The sequence below is a fragment of the Malaclemys terrapin genome, chromosome 14 (genome assembly GCF_027887155.1).
Source record: "Malaclemys terrapin pileata isolate rMalTer1 chromosome 14, rMalTer1.hap1, whole genome shotgun sequence".
In the NCBI taxonomy this organism is placed as follows: Eukaryota; Metazoa; Chordata; order Testudines; family Emydidae; genus Malaclemys; species Malaclemys terrapin.
This window is the reverse complement of record NC_071518.1, coordinates 126,326-145,235: the sequence shown is the minus strand read 5'-3', so window position 1 is coordinate 145,235 and position 18,910 is coordinate 126,326. Positions and strand designations below refer to the sequence as shown.

At 41.0% G+C, this 18,910-nt stretch overlaps 1 protein-coding gene across 6 annotated transcripts in view; it reads left to right on the top strand.

The window, feature by feature from the left end:
• Positions 1-18,910, top strand: part of ADAT1 (adenosine deaminase tRNA specific 1) — a 70,175-nt gene that overhangs the window by 19,249 nt on the left and 32,016 nt on the right. For 5 of the 6 annotated variants that reach the window (XM_054048620.1, XM_054048618.1, XM_054048617.1 and 2 more), the window contains 3 exons: positions 7,141-7,777; positions 9,790-9,935; positions 12,510-12,609. In XM_054048620.1, coding sequence (XP_053904595.1) covers positions 7,141-7,777; positions 9,790-9,935; positions 12,510-12,609 — 883 coding nt within the window. Of the gene's footprint in view, positions 1-7,140; positions 7,778-9,789; positions 9,936-12,509; positions 12,610-16,297 lie in introns of all 6 variants that reach the window. The other variant, XM_054048619.1, reaches the window with a different exon arrangement.

Sequence of the window (18,910 nt, the reverse complement as noted above, 5' to 3'; positions counted from 1 at the left end):
CACACTTTCAACAGGATGTGATCATTATGGAAGATATCTTGCTGCTGGTGGACTGAGAGCAATCAATGGGACACAATCATTCCAGGGTACAAAATATATCGGAAGGACAGAACAGGTCGTGCGGGGGGGGTGGGGTGGGGGGAGTGGCGCTATATGTGAAAGAAAATGTAAAATCAAATGAAGTAAAAATCTTAAGTGAATCCACATGTTCCATAGAATCTCTATGGATAGAAATTTCATGCTCTAATAAGAATATAACAGTAGGGATCTATTATAGACCACCTGACCAGGACAGTGATAGTGATGATGAAATGCTAAAGGAAATTAGAGAGGCTATCAAAATTAAGAACCCAATAATAGTGGGGGATTTCAATTATCCCCATATTGACTGGGAACATTTCACTTCAGGACAAAATGCAGAGATAAAATTTCTCGATACTTTAAATGACTGCTTCATGGAGCAGCTGGTACGGGAACCCACAAGGGGAGAGGCAACTCTAGATTTAGTCTTGAGTGGAGCGCAGGAGCTGGTCCAAGAGGTAACTATAACTGGACCGCTTGGAAATAGTGACCATAATACAATAGCATTCAACATCCCTGTGGTGCGAAGAATATCTCAACACCCCAACACTGTGGCATTTAATTTCAAAATGGGGAACTATGCTAAAATGAGGGGGTTAGTTAAATAGAAGTTAAAAAATACAGTGACTAAAGTGAAATCCCTGCAAGCTGCATGGGCGCTTTTTAAAGACACCATAATAGAGGCCAACTTCAACGTATACCCCAAATTAAGAAACACAGTAAAAGAACTAAAAAAGACCCACCGTGGCTTAACAACCATGTAAAAGAAGTAGTGAAAGATAAAAAGACTTCCTTTAAAAAGTGGAAGTCATATCCTAGTGAGGCAAATAGGAAGAAGCATAAACGCTGCCAAATTAAGTGCAAGAATGTAATAAGAAAAGCCAAAGAGGGGTTTGAAGAACGGCTAGCCAAAAACTCCAAAGGTAATAACAAAACGTTTTTTAAGTACATCAGAAGCAGGAAGCCTGCTAAACAACCAGTGGGGCCCCTTGATGATCGAGATACAAAAGGAGCGCTTAAAGACGATAAAGTCATTGCAGAGAAACTAAATGGATTCTTTGCTTCAGTCTTCACGGCTGAGGATGTTAAGGAGATTCCCAAACCTGAGCCGGCTTTTGTAGGTGACAAATCTGAGGAACTGTCACAGATTGAAGTGTCACTAGAGGAGGTTTTGGAATTAATTGATAAACTTAACATTAACAAGTCACCGTGACCAGATGGCATTCACCCAAGAGTTCTGAAAGAACTCAAATGTGAAGTTGCAGAACTATTAACTAAGGTTTGTAACCTGTCCTTTAAATCGGCTTCTGTACCCAATGACTGGAAGTTAGCTAATGTAACGCCAATATTTAAAAAGGGCTCTAGAGGTGATCTCGGCAATTACAGACCGGTATGTTTAATGTCTGTACCGGGCAAATTAGTCGAAACAATAGTTAAGAATAAAATTGTCAGATACATAGAAAAACATAAACTGTTGAGCAATAGTCAACATGGTTTCTGTAAAGGGAAATCGTGTCTTACTAATCTATTAGAGTTCTTTGAAGGGGTCAACAAACATGTGGACAAGGGGGATCCAGTGGACATAGTGTACTTAGATTTCCAGAAAGCCTTTGACAAGGTCCCATACCAAAGGCTCTTACGTAAATTAAGTTGTCAAGGGATAAAAGGGAAGGTCCTTTCATGGATTGAGAACTGGTTAAAAGACCGGGAACAAAGGGTAGGAATTAATGGTAAATTCTCAGAATGGAGAGGGGTAACTAGTGGTGTTCCCCAAGGGTCAATCCTCAGACCAATCCTATTCAACTTATTTATAAATGATCTGGAGAAAGGGGTAAACAGTGAGGTGGCAAAGTTTGCAGATGATACTAAACTGCTCAAGATAGTTAAGACCAAAGCAGACTGTGATGAACTTCAAAAAGATCTCACAAAACTGAGTGATTGGGCAACAAAATGGCAAATGAAATTTAATGTGGATAAATGTAAAGTAATGCACATTGGAAAAAATAACCCCAACTATACATACAATATGATGGGGGCTAATTTAGCTACAAGAAGTCAGGAAAAAGATCTTGGAGTCATCGTTGATAGTTCTCTGAAGATGTCCGCGTAGTGTGCAGAGGTGGTCAAAAAAGCAAACAGGATGTTAGGGATCATTAAAAAGGGGATAGAGAATAAGACTGAGAATATATTATTGCCCTTATATAAATCAATGGTACGCCCACATCTCGAATACTTCATACAGATGTGGTCTCCTCATCTAAAAAAAGCTATACTGGACTAGAAAAGGTTCAGAAAAGGGCAACTAAAATGATTAGGGGGTTTGGAACGGGTCCCATATGAGGAGAGATTAAAGAGACTAGGACTCTTCAGCTTGGAAAAGAGGAGACTAAGGGGGGATATGATAGAGGTATATAAAATCATGAGTGATGTGGAGAAAGTGGATAAGGAAAAGTTATTTACTTATTCTCATAATACAAGAACTAGGGGTCACCAAATGAAATTAATAGGCAGCAGGTTTAAAACAAATACAAGGAAGTTCTTCTTCATGCAGCGCACAGTCAACTTGTGGAACTCCTTACCTGAGGAGGTTGTGAAGGCTAGGACTATAACAGCGTTTAAAAGAGAACTGGATAAATTCATGGTGGTTAAGTCCATTAATGGCTATTAGCCAGGATGGGTAAGGAATGATGTCCCTAGCCTCTGTTTGTCAGAGGATGGAGATGGATGGCAGGAGAGAGATCACTTGATCATTGCCTGTTGGTTCACTTCCTTTGGGGCACCTGGCATTGGCCACTGTTGGTAGACTGGATACTGGGCTAGATGGACCTTTGGTCTGACCCGGTATGGCCGTTCTTATGTTCTTATGAGGGTGAGCAGGGAATCAAGGGAGGGTCTTCTCCAAGCCTGCGGCTTCCGCCCTGGCCGCTATGCTGCTTGCCTGTATGCAGCAATGGTCTCTTCCACCCCCGCTCCCGCCTCCCATGACAGCACAGTGGCATGGTAAAGTTACCATTAATGGGGCAAGAAACAAAGCAGCTCTGCTGAAGAACCAGCAGCAGTGGATTGCCCAATAGCTCCTCAAGATCTCTGAGGGAGATTCCCATGATGTGAGGAAGTCAATCAACAGCCTGTTCTGCCGCTCAGACTAGGCATGCAGTGGGAGACAAGCATGCTTTCTGCAACTCTCCTGCCCGCAACAACTCGCTTCAGCAATTCTCAAAGTCAGATCCACTTACCAGGGACCTCCTCTCCTGTTTGCGCTTCACCAAGATCCGACGACTGTGACTGGCTAGGCTTCTCCGGGGTAGAAAAGAGCTCCTGGCTGCATGCATCTCTGGCCTCCGAGTCATCCTCTGCCTCTGGGTCCCCCTCCATATCCTCGTCCAAGATTTCCTCCTCCTGTCTCGGTCCACTCTCGACTGGCATTCGAGCCCACAAAGTATCCACAGGGGCTTTCGCAGTGGAGGTGGGGTTGCCACCGAGTATCCTGTCCAGCTCTTTGTAGAACTGGGTGCAGTACTGGAGCAGCGGTTTGCCTCCCACGCCTTGTGGTAGGGGATATGCAGCTCCTTCACTTTGACCCTAAGTTGCAATGTGTCCCAGTCATGGCCCCTTTCTGTCATGAATCGTGAAATTTGTCCGTAGGTATCATAATTCCTACAGCTGGAGCACAGGTGGGACTGCACAGCCTCCTCTCCCCAAAAGCTGATGAGGTCCAGCACCTCGGCATTGCTCCAAGTGGAGGATCACCTGGTGCGTGGAGGAGACATGGCCACGCTGAGACCACTGCATGCATCACCGAGCAAACAGGAAGGGGACTTTCAGATTTCCAAAAGAATTTACAGAGTGGGGATGACGGCATGGTCACCTGAGGGCAGGACAGTAGAGTTCAAACCGATGACCAGAGAGGTGAGAACAGGCATTGTGGGACACCTCCCGGAGGCCAATCAGAGCGCTATAATCGCCACGGTGTCTTCACTGGCACTGCAGGTCTGTAGCCACGGTGCAGAAAGCTGTACGCCTCTCGTTGGGGTGGGTTTTTTAAAGCACTACAGCTGTGCAATTTCTGCACACTAAGTGGCTTGGTAGTGTGTACATCTTGGGAGTTACAGTGCAGAAAGCTGCTTTACTGTGCAGAAACTTGCCAAAATAGACAGGGCCTTAGAGTTCTCTGTCCACTGGCCTGCCCTTACACGCCTTGCTGACTCAGAAGGTGTATCCCCTGGCTCCTTTCAGTGGGTTCATTGTACAGCGGATGACCCTTGATTGGCCATCAAACCGGCTAGGTGGTGCTGATGGCAATCTGTCTGGGGTGTCACCCAGAAACACAGCACAAGTTTGGAAATACAGATGTACCATACATATCTATAACACAATACAAAGGTGTTACAAATATATAAATAACATTATCATACTTGGCAAATCATAACATTTTCACTGACACCTTACATGGCATATCTGGCACGATTATTGCAATTTTATAACATTGATAATATTATCAGAGTTTCCATATTCTATACAGTGTCACACTAGGCTCACCCTGAACTTGGTATTTGGGATCAGTCATTTTAGCTAAGCAGTAGAAAGGTTCTGTCACTTCTCATGGGAGTTTTTCATTATTATTATTATTACTATTTTATTTTATTTTATTTATTTTGTCCTTGTGTAGTTCCATTTCTTTGTTAATTAGATCAAGTCAGATTTCCACTGAGACTGCAACAATACTGTCATCTGCCGGCAATCTGTCAAGACTCTCTCATACCTCCTTTAGTTGTTTTTGTAATTGAATGTTATTGTTTTGATCCATCTCTGCTCTGTTCAGTGCAAATTGCAACATTCTCATAGTAGCTGGAAGCAAATGGAAACACAGTCTTCCTGAGAGTTCCACCATGTATCATTGCAAAGCTGGGGTGTCAGTTATAAATTTTTAATCAACTAATCATGCCACTGATGTAACTGCTTTCTCAATAAGGTTTAAATAGTTGTTGAATACTCATGTGCCAGACATATCAGATGATTGAAGCTGAGAATTTTTCTAATCTTTTCCATTTTAGTTTCTTCTAAGGAAATGGCGAAGATCTTGTCATTCTTTTCACTGCATTTTTGGGTGGTATTTTCAGCAACTTGGACACAATGTTTTGAAAGGGGGTGGGATTCAGATATAAGATCATTAGCATTAAGCAGGAATGCAATTTCCCCTGTATAGATGTGTACACACATTATCATATCATTTCTCATGCTTGACTAGCCATCTAGCATTAAGTATTTATCTTGATTCCTGTGGGAATTGACATTTAATTTTTCCTCTGTTTCTTCATTTACACCCTCTATTAGTGTACATGTGAGTTTAAATCTGTCTGGAAAAGATGCTTTATTCCTTTCCTTTTATGGCTCGTTTTGTGCTATGCTGAAGGTGATATTGTTAGCATAGAAGAGAGTTGCAACTTTCTTATTAAGTTTAAATCTTGGTCTTTCCGTTGCTTCAGTTTAATAATTTCTGACTGAACTTTGCTATTTTAGTGCCAAACTAACAGAAAATGACGTTGAAGAGTTGATGGAAAGCCTAGAACCGGAGACCTTAAATTGTCATCATGGCTATATTTTGAGGATGACAGTGACATACTCATTACTGTTCTGTGCTTTTGCTTAATTAAACAGTCTTATTCAATCGCACATTTGATCTTGAAATACATGGACAAAAATGGATTGTCTACACTTCTGAGATGAGCACACATCTTTTCTTTTTTGATATTTAACCCTTGACACTGATATTTTACTTTAGAATTCTAGTTTTCACTACTTCAGTCACTTGCTTCCTGTCACTTCAACTTCAAGCATGCTGAATCAGATAAATGCTGACGTTAATCACTGAATGCTAATCACTTGTTTGCTATATTGATTGGTAGCTTTCACATTTACTACACTTAGAATAAGAAATAACCACCTAGTAGATTGAATTCTGTGAAGACTTAAAAAAAAAAAAAAAATGATGAGCTACTTAGTTAAATATAGTCGTCTTATCAGCTGTCCTGCCCACCTTCCAGAAATTTCTATATTCTATCAAACAGAAACACCCAAACAGTTCACAACTCCATCTATTCCCCTCAACATGATAGTTGATTCTAGCCATGTCCTTACCACAAATGACTCCACCTGTTCCTCTTTCCTCTCCAGAGTTCTAGATTGCTCAGTAAGAAAGTTATATTTTCCTCATTGGTGTTAACAGGAAACTTAGTGTTTTCATTACGTCAGCTAACTTCTTAGAGTAGTTAGTTTTAGAGTGAGATTTTCAAAATCTTTGTCCCAACTCTTTCCAACCTTTGTGTTTTGTTTCTTGTAATGTTAATCTTCTTGTAAGGGGACTGTAATCCTCATTTCCTGGTTGGTCAACAGCTGAGTTTTGGGAACTGACAATGTCCCATCGTGGAAGGGTACGAGAAGTACAGGGAAATAGTGAACATCTGCAATCTTTACTCCAGGTTAACAAAGTTTTTTGCATGTCAATTAATGGAACAGTGAAAGTACCCACTGACTGAACGCATATGGAACCTGAATTTAGTTCTTACCTCGTGAAACAGAGTTGGTTCCTTCAGGATAGGGGTGAGGTCCATTGCTGGAGGAGTGTGAGGGCTCCTTGAATTAAATGTAAACCATGTCTGAATTCTCGTTCAAGTCTAATTAAAGTACACCTCTACCCCGATATAACGCTGTCCTCGAGAGTCAAAAAATCTTACCGCATTATAGGTGAAACCGCATTATATCGAACTTGCTTTGATCCGCCAGAGTGCGCGGCCCCGCCCCCCCGAGCGCTATTTTACTGCGTTATATCCAAATTCATGTTATATCGGGTCGCATTATATCGGGGTAGAGGTGTACAGTGCAGTGTCATTTGAAGAGGTTATTCTCCCTGGTACTTCAGGTACTTTTTGTTTTTGTTTTTGTTCAAATCTTTAAAAACACGTGGTGGTTGCCTTATCTATGAAGGGGTCTGCATTAAATGGCAAGGAGAAGCAGAAATCTCTTTCTAGGCCAGTGCTAATGTAACTTCCTTTCGTCTAGGTGGAGATGCCTCCATTATTCCAATGACCAAACCAGAGGACCAGCCTTGTGAGCTGGTTAGTAGAAAAGATCCAACAAGGCATTCAGCAGGTTGCAGTGGCAACCATGATCCTGTGGGTCCAGAAAATAAAAGGAAAACAGAGGAAACTGCAAGTGATCATGTGACCAAGAGAATGAAAACTGTCATCAGTGATTCTACATGTGAGGTCACTGAGAGAATAACTGCTCAGTATGTTCCTGGCAATCAACAAAACATACAAGACACAAATATCAGCTGCTCTGAATTTATTACAGATGGACAAAGAGAGATCTTAACGTGTGCTAAGGAGACCGGACTAATAGGAGCCAAAGTGATGGATGTTTATAGAACCGGAGCAAAGTGTGTGCTGGGAGAGAGGGATGATGCTCGGAGACCTGGGGTAGAATATCATCATGTTGGGTTACTACGAGTGAAGCCAGGCCGTGGAGACAGGACCTGCTCCATGTCCTGCAGTGATAAATTAGCTCGCTGGAATGTACTGGGCTGTCAAGGAGCCCTCCTGATGCATTTCCTACAGCACCCGATGTATTTCTCAGCAGTTGTAGTGGGGAAATGCCCATATAGCCAAGAGGTCATGCGGAGAGCAGTTATTGAAAGGTACTTGATCCATAGAAGACCAGGAAGAGTGTACCAAGACTGAGTCATGGAGAGCAATGCCTGTCAGTGTGGTGTAGGGACATGGGTATTAGAAAGTTTGCAGTGCTCAGTCAGACAATCAGCAGAGAGATCAAAGTGATAAAGCAACCATGTGTGGCTTAGAGGGAAGGTGACTGCTCCTGATGAATCAATAATGAGAATTTGATGTTCTCCAGGAAACACTTCTTGGGTTTCTAACTCTTGCTGTTCTTAATCCTTTGATCTGATCCTAATCCCCCTATCATCATGCAGTCCCTCAAGAAAATGACATCCTTTTCTCTTCGATCCCTGCTCTCTCTCTCCTCTCTTCCTTTTCACATTATAGACAATCCCAACAATGGTTCCTTTTCTTTTGATATTGCTCCCAGTACTCTCAAATCTGTCGCTCTAGCCCCTTCTTAAAGGGGACCTACTGAGATTGATATTGAGTTTGCATTATTTTTTTTTTTTAATGAAATACAAAGAACGTCCTGCAAGAATTTTATCAAAATGAAGTTGTTGTTTTTTCCTACTTGCTTTTGACATTTGAAATTCAGGACTTATCTACCTAGGAAGATTCCCTGGTGACTGTAGATCCAGTGACATTGTGTCACACATGACTTAGTGCTGCAGCAGTTGAGAGGGAAAGATTTTTAATCAGACTGTTTAAAACTGTTTAAGATGTTTTTGTTAATACCTGTTTAACTCTTAAGACCATTGAACATTTAGGGTTTTTGTTTGGTTCAGACCCATCCAGCTTCCCTTCAGTTAAGCTATCAGAGCACATGATTCATACTCGAGCCTCCACCGTGGCTCTCCAGCAAAACCAGGGAAGGCCAAATTTAGAATTATCAATTTTCTTTTAAAACATAAAGGATAACAATATACTACTGCTATCAGTTACTCTTTTAATTTACCTGGCAGAGGTCTGTGCTGTGGATTTAAATGTCCTGGGTTCAGAACCTGCTGATTGCCCATGCAGGGATCAGTATAATTCTATATGATAAAATTTCTGTTTCTTCAGTTTTCTTTTTACAAACTCCAGGAAATGTCATTAAAAAAATACATTAGAAGACCATTAAGGTTGTAAAATGAAGCTCTCAAAAGTTTGGCAATGCCAAAATTAAGGTTGGCTATGCTACCTTAATTTTGCCTTTTTGTGCAGCGGCATTCTGATACAGTCTTAGATGATCACATATCATGCGGGAGCCTCTACATTTATTTATTGACAAATAAAATTTGCAGAATTTTAAAATATTGTGCACAGAATTTGTTTTTTTTGGCATAGAATTCCTGCAGGAATAATATAATATACTACAGTTTTTACTTACACATACTATGTATCTAAGATTGTTTCTTCTGGTATTGTGTTCCAATCTGTGTATGCCAGACAGTCCAGGAAAATAATTTTATTTACAAAATGCACAAGGCATGAATTCTGGTGGAGACCTTTCCTCACTCGCTCTGTACCTTCCTTATTTTAACATCTCTTATTGTGTAATATGATTTGTCCTTTTCTTAATTTAATTATATTACTCCTGGTTTTATTCCGAGAATATGTGATACAGCTCCTAACTGGGAAGTTGTTTGTATTAGATTATGGAATAGTCTGTCAATGCAAGTGGTGGATGCCTAGTCTCCAAGGACAGCTAACTGATGCAAATTGTGCATATTTGAACTTTTTAACTCCTGCTTATTTGATTTACCTTAAGTTGTCTACATTAGGAGTTTGCACCAATTTAATTAGATCTCTTTTAAAATGAAATTGGTGAAATTTTCTAGTATAGATAAGGCTTTACTAAGCTATTTGGTTCAGCAATGTCATGAGGCACAGAGTTCCACAGATCAAACAAAAGTTGCTTGGTAAAGTATTTCCTTGTATCTGTTCTGACTTCATAGCATTTCAGTTTCATTAAGTGGAGGTTGCAGGGTTATAACTGGGAGTCTGCTGAAGGATCATTTCAGTGACTTGCATTTCTCCATATCTACTGTAGGTGTCAGCACATCTCATTTTTACCTGATGGTTTCCATGTTCAGGAGGTGAAAATGTTGCAGTCAAATCTTCAGTTTAAACATAGCCGCCATGCAATTCAGACAGGTCATGCTAATGGCAAAGCAAAGCTTGTTCCTTGTGGTGCAGGTGAGTGACTTGGACCAATTTCTTAAATACCTACAGAGACCAAAGAGTAAATGGCATGACTTTGGTATATTTTTCCTGAAGCGTTCTCTCTTTAGGGTTTTATGTAGCAAGAGACCGCTTTTATGCCAAGACTTCATCATCATTAGTAATTATGATTAATATTAAATTATTCATACAGCTCCTGAAGTGTGCTGAAGACCCTTCACAGAATGTGTAAAAGACTTGGTCAGTGCCCTGAGAATTTTACATCAATAAGACTATGTCCTTGTTTCAGTTAGTTATGCATTCTTGTTGGTGTAGGAATGCAGGAGTTGCCATACTGGATCAGATCCACACCAGCTAGCGATTCCTGTTTATATAGAGTGTACAAAATAGTATGATGTAAAAGTTTTATTGGCATGAGTCTGGGATGTCTGCCTTATTTATCAGTGGCAGTGAGTGAGTTAAGCAGGTCATTGCGTGGTTTCACAGTTTATTCTCATGCCTTTGCAAAGTATTACATGGATGTCACCACCACATGTGTAATATGCAGTTTCTCTCCATCTGTGGGATATACATGTACCATCTGTTACCATGTACTTCTCTGGCTTAGCTGAAAATTGACTTGGAATGTTTAATGGAGATGTGCCTAGGAATACTGATGCATGAAGAAAACTGGTGGAAGGATTGTACACAAAATAAAAGCCATGTCACAGGTTAGATGGGTGCTTAAATAAGCAGGTCCAGGTGCTCCCAGTTTGGCCAGTTAAGAGGGCAGGGCAGCATCTGGGGCTATAAAGAGAGAGGTTGTCAGTAAGGAAGCGGGAGCACAGCAGAGAGTCTGCTGAGAGGGGAGGCAGTGTCGTTAGGGGAGAGGGGCAAGCCCTGGGAGGTGGTGATCAGTTAAAAGAGCAAGGAAGAATCCTACAGGAGGGACTGAGATAAGCAAAGGGAAAATCCCCTGGGAGCTGTAGCCCAGCGTAGGCTGTGGAACTGTTTTGTTTTTTACTTGTGTTTAGAAAATAAAACTGACCTGAAAAGAGACTCTGGGTGTGGCAATAGGTCCTTCACGGGCTGAAGACATGCCAGCACTGTACAAGCCACCTCTGGCCATTTGGTTGCCAAAGATTTCTGTGTTAGGACTGATCTTATTTAGCAACTTCATTGGTGGGATAGAATGGGAAAGAAACAGTATATTAATAACATTCACTAAATTGGAGGATATTGCAAATGCCAGTGAGGAATATATTTAGCTACTGTGGTGATAAGGACTCGAAATAACTAAAACAGAGAGAGATTAGAAACATTTCCAGGAAATAACAAAATGAGATTTCTCTTGGAAAAGTGCAGCTGATTCATCTGGGAAAAGATAATCTGAAACACAGGTACAAGAGGAACCTTAGAAGCAATAATGCTGAAAGAGACCCAAGGTGGGAGTGGACTACAAATCAGACTAGAATTTTTTGCAGTGCAATACAGCAGCTAAAAAACCACTGCAATTTTGAGCTGCTCCCACAGAGGCATTGCATCATGGAGCTGAACGGCAGTGGGTTCTCCATATGCTGCTTGATACAACTACACCTGTGCCATGTTACCAGGAAGACCGAAAAAAAGAGGGAATTCAGAGATGAACAAAAATAACTTATCATGAGGCTGTAGAGATTTGTAAGGAGAGAGTAAAGGAGCTGTAGTTAGTCTATGCAATGATAAATTGGGTACATTGTTAGTGTTTTTTATGTATTTATATTAGAATAGCACTCACACAGTGCTAAGCACTTTCAACCCATATAAGAATATATAGTCCTGGTACCAGAGACCTTACAATCTAAGATGAGTAGAAACAGACAAAGTATAGGGGAGAGGGATAGATAAATATCAGCTCTTCCCTGCTCTTTCTACTCAGCCTTTATTCATTCGCTAATTTCTGATATCACTTTCAAATATCTATCGATATTTGAAAAGTATAAGTGTGAAAAAGGTTGAGGGATTGTTTAGGGTCGGGGGAGGCAGCAGCAAGAATATAAGCTGACTAGTATGCAAAACTTTTGCCATGAGATGGAATATTCCACAATCTAATATTTCAAGCAAAGCAAGGGGAAGCCTTGTTGTCTGGGTCACTTAAAATATGTTTGACCAAAACATGACAGAATGTATTGAAGGGAACTCTCCTGCCTTGTGGAGAAGAGAGACTACGGGCCAGGTGTTAAAGGTATTTAGGTGTCTAAAGAGGTAAATAGATGCTTCTGAAAATCCCACTAGGTGCCTGTCAGCATCTTTAGGTTCTTATATACCTTTGAAAATCTGCCCCGAGATGACTTGATTGGTCTTTGCCATCTCTAATTTTTTGTCTGTTTCAGGAGTCTAGTGGGTTATTGGGAAGGGAAGAAATGTTTAATCAAAATGTTTCTATATGAAACTCCAGACTTATCCCTGATGGGACTGGAAACATTACAATGCTAGTGGCATATTCATTTAAGTTTACCTGAATTAGTCTGAGTAGTGGTATATTGGCATCACAAACCCTTTTGTTTTGCAGTATTGAGAGTTGTGATTTTCTGCTGAGAATCTCTTTGTTCATGATCTTTTTTCCCCCAGCTATCAGCTGGAGTGCTGTCCCTGAGCAACCTCTAGATGTCACCTCAAATGGCTTCAAGCAAGGAACAACAAAGAAAGGAATCGGAAGTCGCCAGACCAGGTGTGGTGGTAGTAAGGGCTTGTGATGTCCCTCTGGGAGTGTATCCTTATCAATGTATGTTCCCCTCTCTCTTTTACTTTGACATAGAGTGTGGTGTGTAGGGACTGCGGGCATCATTAGTGGGTAATGCGATGGGAAAGAAATCCCCATGTTTGTTCCATCCCAGACCATGCTCCTACTGCACAGAATAGAGAGTAGGGGCGGGGCAGGTTGAATCTGTGTGTTTATAGGCTTAGCCCCTTCACTGGGATGTTTCTTGTTACCTTTGCCTAATAGAATTTTTCTAATAATTAAACCAGGGGGGATATTTTTAAATGAAACCAGAATCTTTTGTTGATGATGTAGACTAAATTGTCATTCTCTGCCTAGCAGAAGGCAGTGGCCTCCATCCTGGTTATTGGGTAGGAGATGAACCTGTTATTTGATAGAATTTTCACATGTGGCCACCCCCTTTTCAGAGAGGATTGTTACAGTGCTTCCTTTATTGTTGGAGTAATTGATTTCTTTGGTTGCACTTGTTTGAGATGTGTGTTTTCCCTTGCAGGCTGCAAATCTTATTTCTGCCTGCTTTGTGTGAAGTGTAATCACTTTATTGGAAGCTGGAACACTTGTGGTTTATTTCTAGCACTTCTGTCTTACTTTTTCCCATGACACTTGCTCTTCTGTGGTCATTAACATGTCAAAAATGGAAGCTGGCCTCTGTCCTCAAAGCTGTACTTTTTAGAAGAGATTGCTGTTTTGTCCTGTCCTGACCAGTTTGGAATGAAAAATTTCCTATGGTATTATCCTAGAATCATAGAACTGGAAGGGATATCGAGAGGTCATCTAGTCCAGTCCCCTGCACTCAAGGCAGGACTAAGTATTATCTAGACCATCCCTGACAGGTGTTTGTCCAACCTGCTCTTAAAAATCCCCAATGATGGAGATCCCACAGCCTCCCTAGGCCATTTATTCCAGTGCTTAACCACTCTCACAGTTAGGAAGTTTTTCCTAATGTCCAATCTAAACTGCCGTTGCTGCAATTTAAGCCCATTGCTTCTTGTCCTGTCTTCAAAGGTTAAGAACAACAATTTTTCTCCCTCTCCTTGTAATAACCTTTTATTTATTTGAAAACTGTTATCATGTCCCCTCTCAGGCTTCTCTTTTCCAGACTAAACAAGCCCAGTTTTTTTCAATCTTCCCTCATAGGTCATGTTTTCTAGACCTTTAATAATTTTTGTTGCTCTTCTCTGGACTTTCTCCAATTTCTCCACATATTTCCTGAAATGTGGCACCCAGAACTGGACACAATACTCCAGTTGAGGCCTAATCAGCGTGGAGTAGAGTGGAAGAATTACTACTTGTGTCTTGCTTACAATACTCCTGCTAACACATCCCAGAATATGTTTGCTTTTTTTGCAACAGCATTACACTGTTGACTCATATTTAGCTTGTGATCCACTATGACCCCCAGATCCCTTTCTGCAGTACTCCTACCTAGGCAGTCATTTTCCATTTTGTATGTGTGCAACTGATTGTTCCTTCCTAAGTGGAGTACTTTGCATTTGTCCTTATTAAATTTATCCTATTTACTTCAGACCATTTCTCCAATTTGTCCAGATCATTTTGAATTTTAATCCTATCCACCAAAGCACTTGCAACCCCTCCCAGCTTCGTATCATCCGCAAACTTTATAAGTGTACTCTGTATGCCATTATCTAAATCATTGATGAAGATATGGAACAGAACCGAACCCAGAACTGATCCCCGTGGGACCCCACTCGTTATGCCCTTCCAGCATGTCTGTGAACCACTGATGATTACTCTCTGGGAATGATTTTCCAACCAGTTTTGCACCCACCTTATAGTAGCTGAATCTAGGTTGTATTTCCTTTGTTTGTTTATGAGAAGGTCATGCGAGTCAGTATCAAAAGCCTTACTAAAGTCAAGATATACCACATCTACTGCTTCACCCCTATCTACAAGGCTTGTTACCCTGTCAAAGAAAGCTATCAGGTTGGTTTGACACGGGTACAGAAGTTAAACTGACTGGTCTGTAATTCCCCGGGTTGTCCTTGTTTCCCTTTTTATAGATAGGCACTATATTTGCCCCTTTCCAGTCTTCTGGAATGTCTCCCATCTTCCATAACTTTTCAAAGATAATTGCTAATGGCTCAGATATCTCTTCAGTCAGCTCCTTGAGTATTCTAGGATGCATTTCATCAGGCCCTGGTGATTTGAAGACATCTAACTTGTCTAAGTAATTTTTGACTTGTTCTTTCCCTATTTTAGACTCTGATCCTACCTCATTTTCTTTGGCAGTCACCATGTTAGATGACCAATTGCCACCACCCTTCTTGGTGAAAACCGAAACAAAGAAGTCATTAAGCCCCTCTGCCATTTCCACATTTTCTATTATTGTCTTTTCTCCCTCATTGAGTATCAGGCCTACTCTGTCCTTGGTCTTCCTCTTGATTCTAATGTATTTGTAGAATGTTTTCTTGTTTCCTTTTATGTCCCTAGCTAGTTTGATCTCGTTTTGTGCCTTGGCTTTTTTAATTTTGTCCTTACATACTTGTGTTGTTTGTTTATATTCATCCTTTGTAATTTGACAGAGTTTCCACTTTTTGTAGGTCTCTTTTTGAGTTTTAGATTATTGAAGATCTCCTGGTTAAGCCAGGTTGGTCTCTTGCCATACTTCCTATCTTCCTATGCAGTGTGATAGTTTGCTCTTGTGCCCTTAATAATGTCTCTTTGAAAAAATTTCGAAAAATTGCACTACTGTGGACGAGACTGCTGGTTTCTGTAATATGAACGTGTCTGGGGATTGACATATCGACAATGTTGATAAGTTGGGATGTGATAGCTCAGAATTGATGATGGGATATAGAGACTTTTGCCTGTGGGTTGCTGGTTCAATTCCAGTTCAGGTGAGTGATGACCAAAAGTTGTAGCTTGTTCAGTAGCTTGTTTGAAAGTAGACTCATAGACTTTAAGGTTAGAAGGGACCATCATGATAATCTAGTCTGACCTCCTGTACAGTGCAGGCCACAGAACCTCACCCACGCCTGAAATAGACTTCTAACCGAGTTACTGAAGTCTTCAAATCATGGTTTAAAGACTTAAAGTTATAGAGAATTCACCATTTACACTAGCTTAAACCTGCATGTGACCTGTGACTCAGGCTGCAGAGGAAGTCAAAAAGCCCTCAGGTCTCAGCCAATCTGACCTGGAGGAAAATTCCTTCCTGATCCCAAATATCGTAATCAGTTAGACCCTGAGCATGTAGGCAAAACCCACCAGGCAGATAAATGGGAAAATAGTTGGCAGTATTGGCCGTGTTCTGGTACTGTAGTCAGGTGTCCACATCACCAGTCCATTAACTGGTGCCTTGCATGGCCTGTCTGTTTTCCAGTCAGCTGGGAACTGAGCAGTAGTGAGCGAGGTGATGGGGAGGAGAATCCTAGATTTAGTCTTACGGAAGGAGAGTAGGAGAAAAATCTCCTTGACTTAGAACTGCTGTTTACCTTTATTAAAAGCCCACTGTACAATATTTCCAGCTCCTCTCTAGGAACAGGAGGACCAAGAGCTTTATAACTTAAGTGTGGTATTTGGGAGAATATTAATTAATATAGATGATCCTATTTGATTTTTGTAAGTATTTTTGTAAATTGTTTGTACATTTTGTACAAATTGTTTGTTTGTACAGTGAGAGGAACCAGCCAGAGACACTAGCCCATGGGAGCAGAACCAGGAACCTTTTGGACCTATGGATCCTTAGATCTTTCTGCAATTTTCATTGGACTCTTCCTGCTCTGTGCTGATTGGCTGCTTGTTCCATCCCTCCCTCAGTCTCCTCACCTCATCTTCACTCTACATCTGACCCTCTTCTCCCCTGCCCTGTCCCCCTCATTCCCCTTCCCTTTTCTTTCCCTTTAGCTTATCTCCTCTTAAGTAGCCCCCCATCTGCCTTCCTCCCCGTTCCTCCCCAAAAGTGGAACTAGCATGCTGTTTGCTGTCATCACATTGCTCACTCTGCTGGTGTGTTCTATTCCTTCCCCCACCTGTGTCTGTCTGGTCTAGTTACACTGTAAGTTCTTCAGGGCAGGGACTGTCTGCTGCTCTGTATTTGTACAGCGCCTGGCCCTGTTCTTGGTGGGCCCTTAGGCACTGCCATAATAAACATGTTAAATAATAATACCTGCTCCTAGAACTGTGGATAAGTGCACTTTATATAATTGCAATAAAGTCAGACCAGAGAGACCAAGAACTGGATGGACTATGGAGGTTGAATTAACCTCTCATCCTGAACAGGTGAGCTGATGGATGGTGTGAGGGAAGCTTACAAGACTGTGCTCCATACTATATCTGTTCTGTGGCTAAGTAGGACTCTCTTCATTTGCACTAATTTAACACATTTGAAAAAAAAAAAAATCCGGTGTTGATCGACCTGCAAAGGGGTGTATATCCTTTTCTTTCTTTGTGACTAAAGCTCAAAAGTTTATTTTCTAACGTAAAGGCTTAGTTTGTTACATTAAAAATTCATGTCTTGTCTACTGTTTTTCCTGGAAGACTTTATGGATCGCTATTATTGCTAAAATTATATAATTGGCTCTTTATGACATTTAAGATTACGACATAACAGATAGCAAGGAAATGAAACCTGATTAACTGAAGGAGGAAGCAGTTTTATACAGTCTTTTTTGGCTTTTGTTAATAAAAATTAACCAAACCACTAAACATAATAAAATATCTTTGTTAAAGGCTCAATATTCTAAGCATTCATTTAAGGCTGAAGGCACTCCCCATTCTACTTTCCTGGGTTCTCCAAAAAGTCTTCTGGCAAAAACAGGGAAGAGAAGACTTGATATTCCTGCTATTTCTAAGGTTAAAAAATTGTCAGGAAAAAAACTATTTAACAAACTCCACCATCTAGGCCTTCCTTATAAATCATCATTTTCAAATGGCACTCACTTTCCTTACTTACTGATGGGCCTTTTGATGTCGCACCACTATACCGTCCGAGTGCCTCGCAGCCAGTAATGAGTGTGTCTGCCTGGCACCCCTGTGAGGCAGGGCAGGATTTTTATCCCCTTCCCCTTTGCCCCCATCTGTCTTATTGAGGGTTTTTATTCACGATAAATAATGTAATTGTTGGCACTTCTGTCAAAGTCTTGTGGGTTGTTCTCTTGCTTCATGTTTGGTGCTGAGCCCCTCGTTTCTGAGATGGATGTGGGCTGGCAGGGGCACAGTCTCTTGCACAGGATGCTGTGGGGATATTGAAATGTCCCCTCTGCAGTCTGCCATAGTACTGGCTAGGATGGCTTTACAGCTTGCTTCTTGGACAATGTAGCTCTTTATCAGTGTATCACTTCAAGTGAAGGGAAAGGAGAGTGGGGAGCTCGGATGGAGCAGCAGAAGTTAAATCACTACGGATCCCTTTACATCATTCAAGAAATTAACAAAGGGTCTTTGTCTGAGCTGTGCTAATGTGAATTGTAAAGGTAAGCATACCATTCCAGATTCCCATGCCACTGCTGAACACAGCCAGAAAGAGAGAGGCCAGAAAACGCTCCTGATACAAAATTCTGATTCACTCTTCTGAAGTATCCCACTGCTGTCTTTGTCAGTGTACATTAGCCTACGGCTGTTCTACGGTGATTCTATGAATGATTACCTCTCCCTTTTGGCTTTCCATGACCCTTCCTTTCTCATCATTTCACTCCTTTCACTTCTCTAGCAAACTCATTATTTGAACATTTAAAACTATAATTAGAAAACCAATTCTAAATTATCTCAGAAACCTACAGAACTGTTAATTGTAGTTGTATTTTATCTTTATGGCCTCTTTCTAAATATTTATAAAATTACCACCATTTTGTGGTTTGAACAGGGAATAACTTTGTAAACGCCCTAAAAAAATTCATACAAGATAGTGTTTATAAGTAACCAGACTTTTCCAGTAAGTGAAGATAGTTACTGTCACCTCCACCAGGCGTAGAATGGAAGCAGGGGACCATTTTCTCCAACATATCAACCTCATCTGCAAAACTCTTTAAGGTTTTACAAACAAACAAAAGTGCATTTGTTGAAAAGTTCCTTTCTTGTGTCATCCTCTCCTTCTCCCTGAGAGCAATTCTAGATGTACAAGACTCTGGGAGGTGGCTAGTCATTTGTAAGAGTATCCTAGGCAAAGCATTTATAATTGAGGGAAGGAGCAAATTATCTATCATTGCTGTAGGCCTAATGAGACAGGTGTCCACAGCAAAACTGCTGTTTTATTTATCCTACAGCTGATGATTTGAATTCAGTTTCCTCTTCC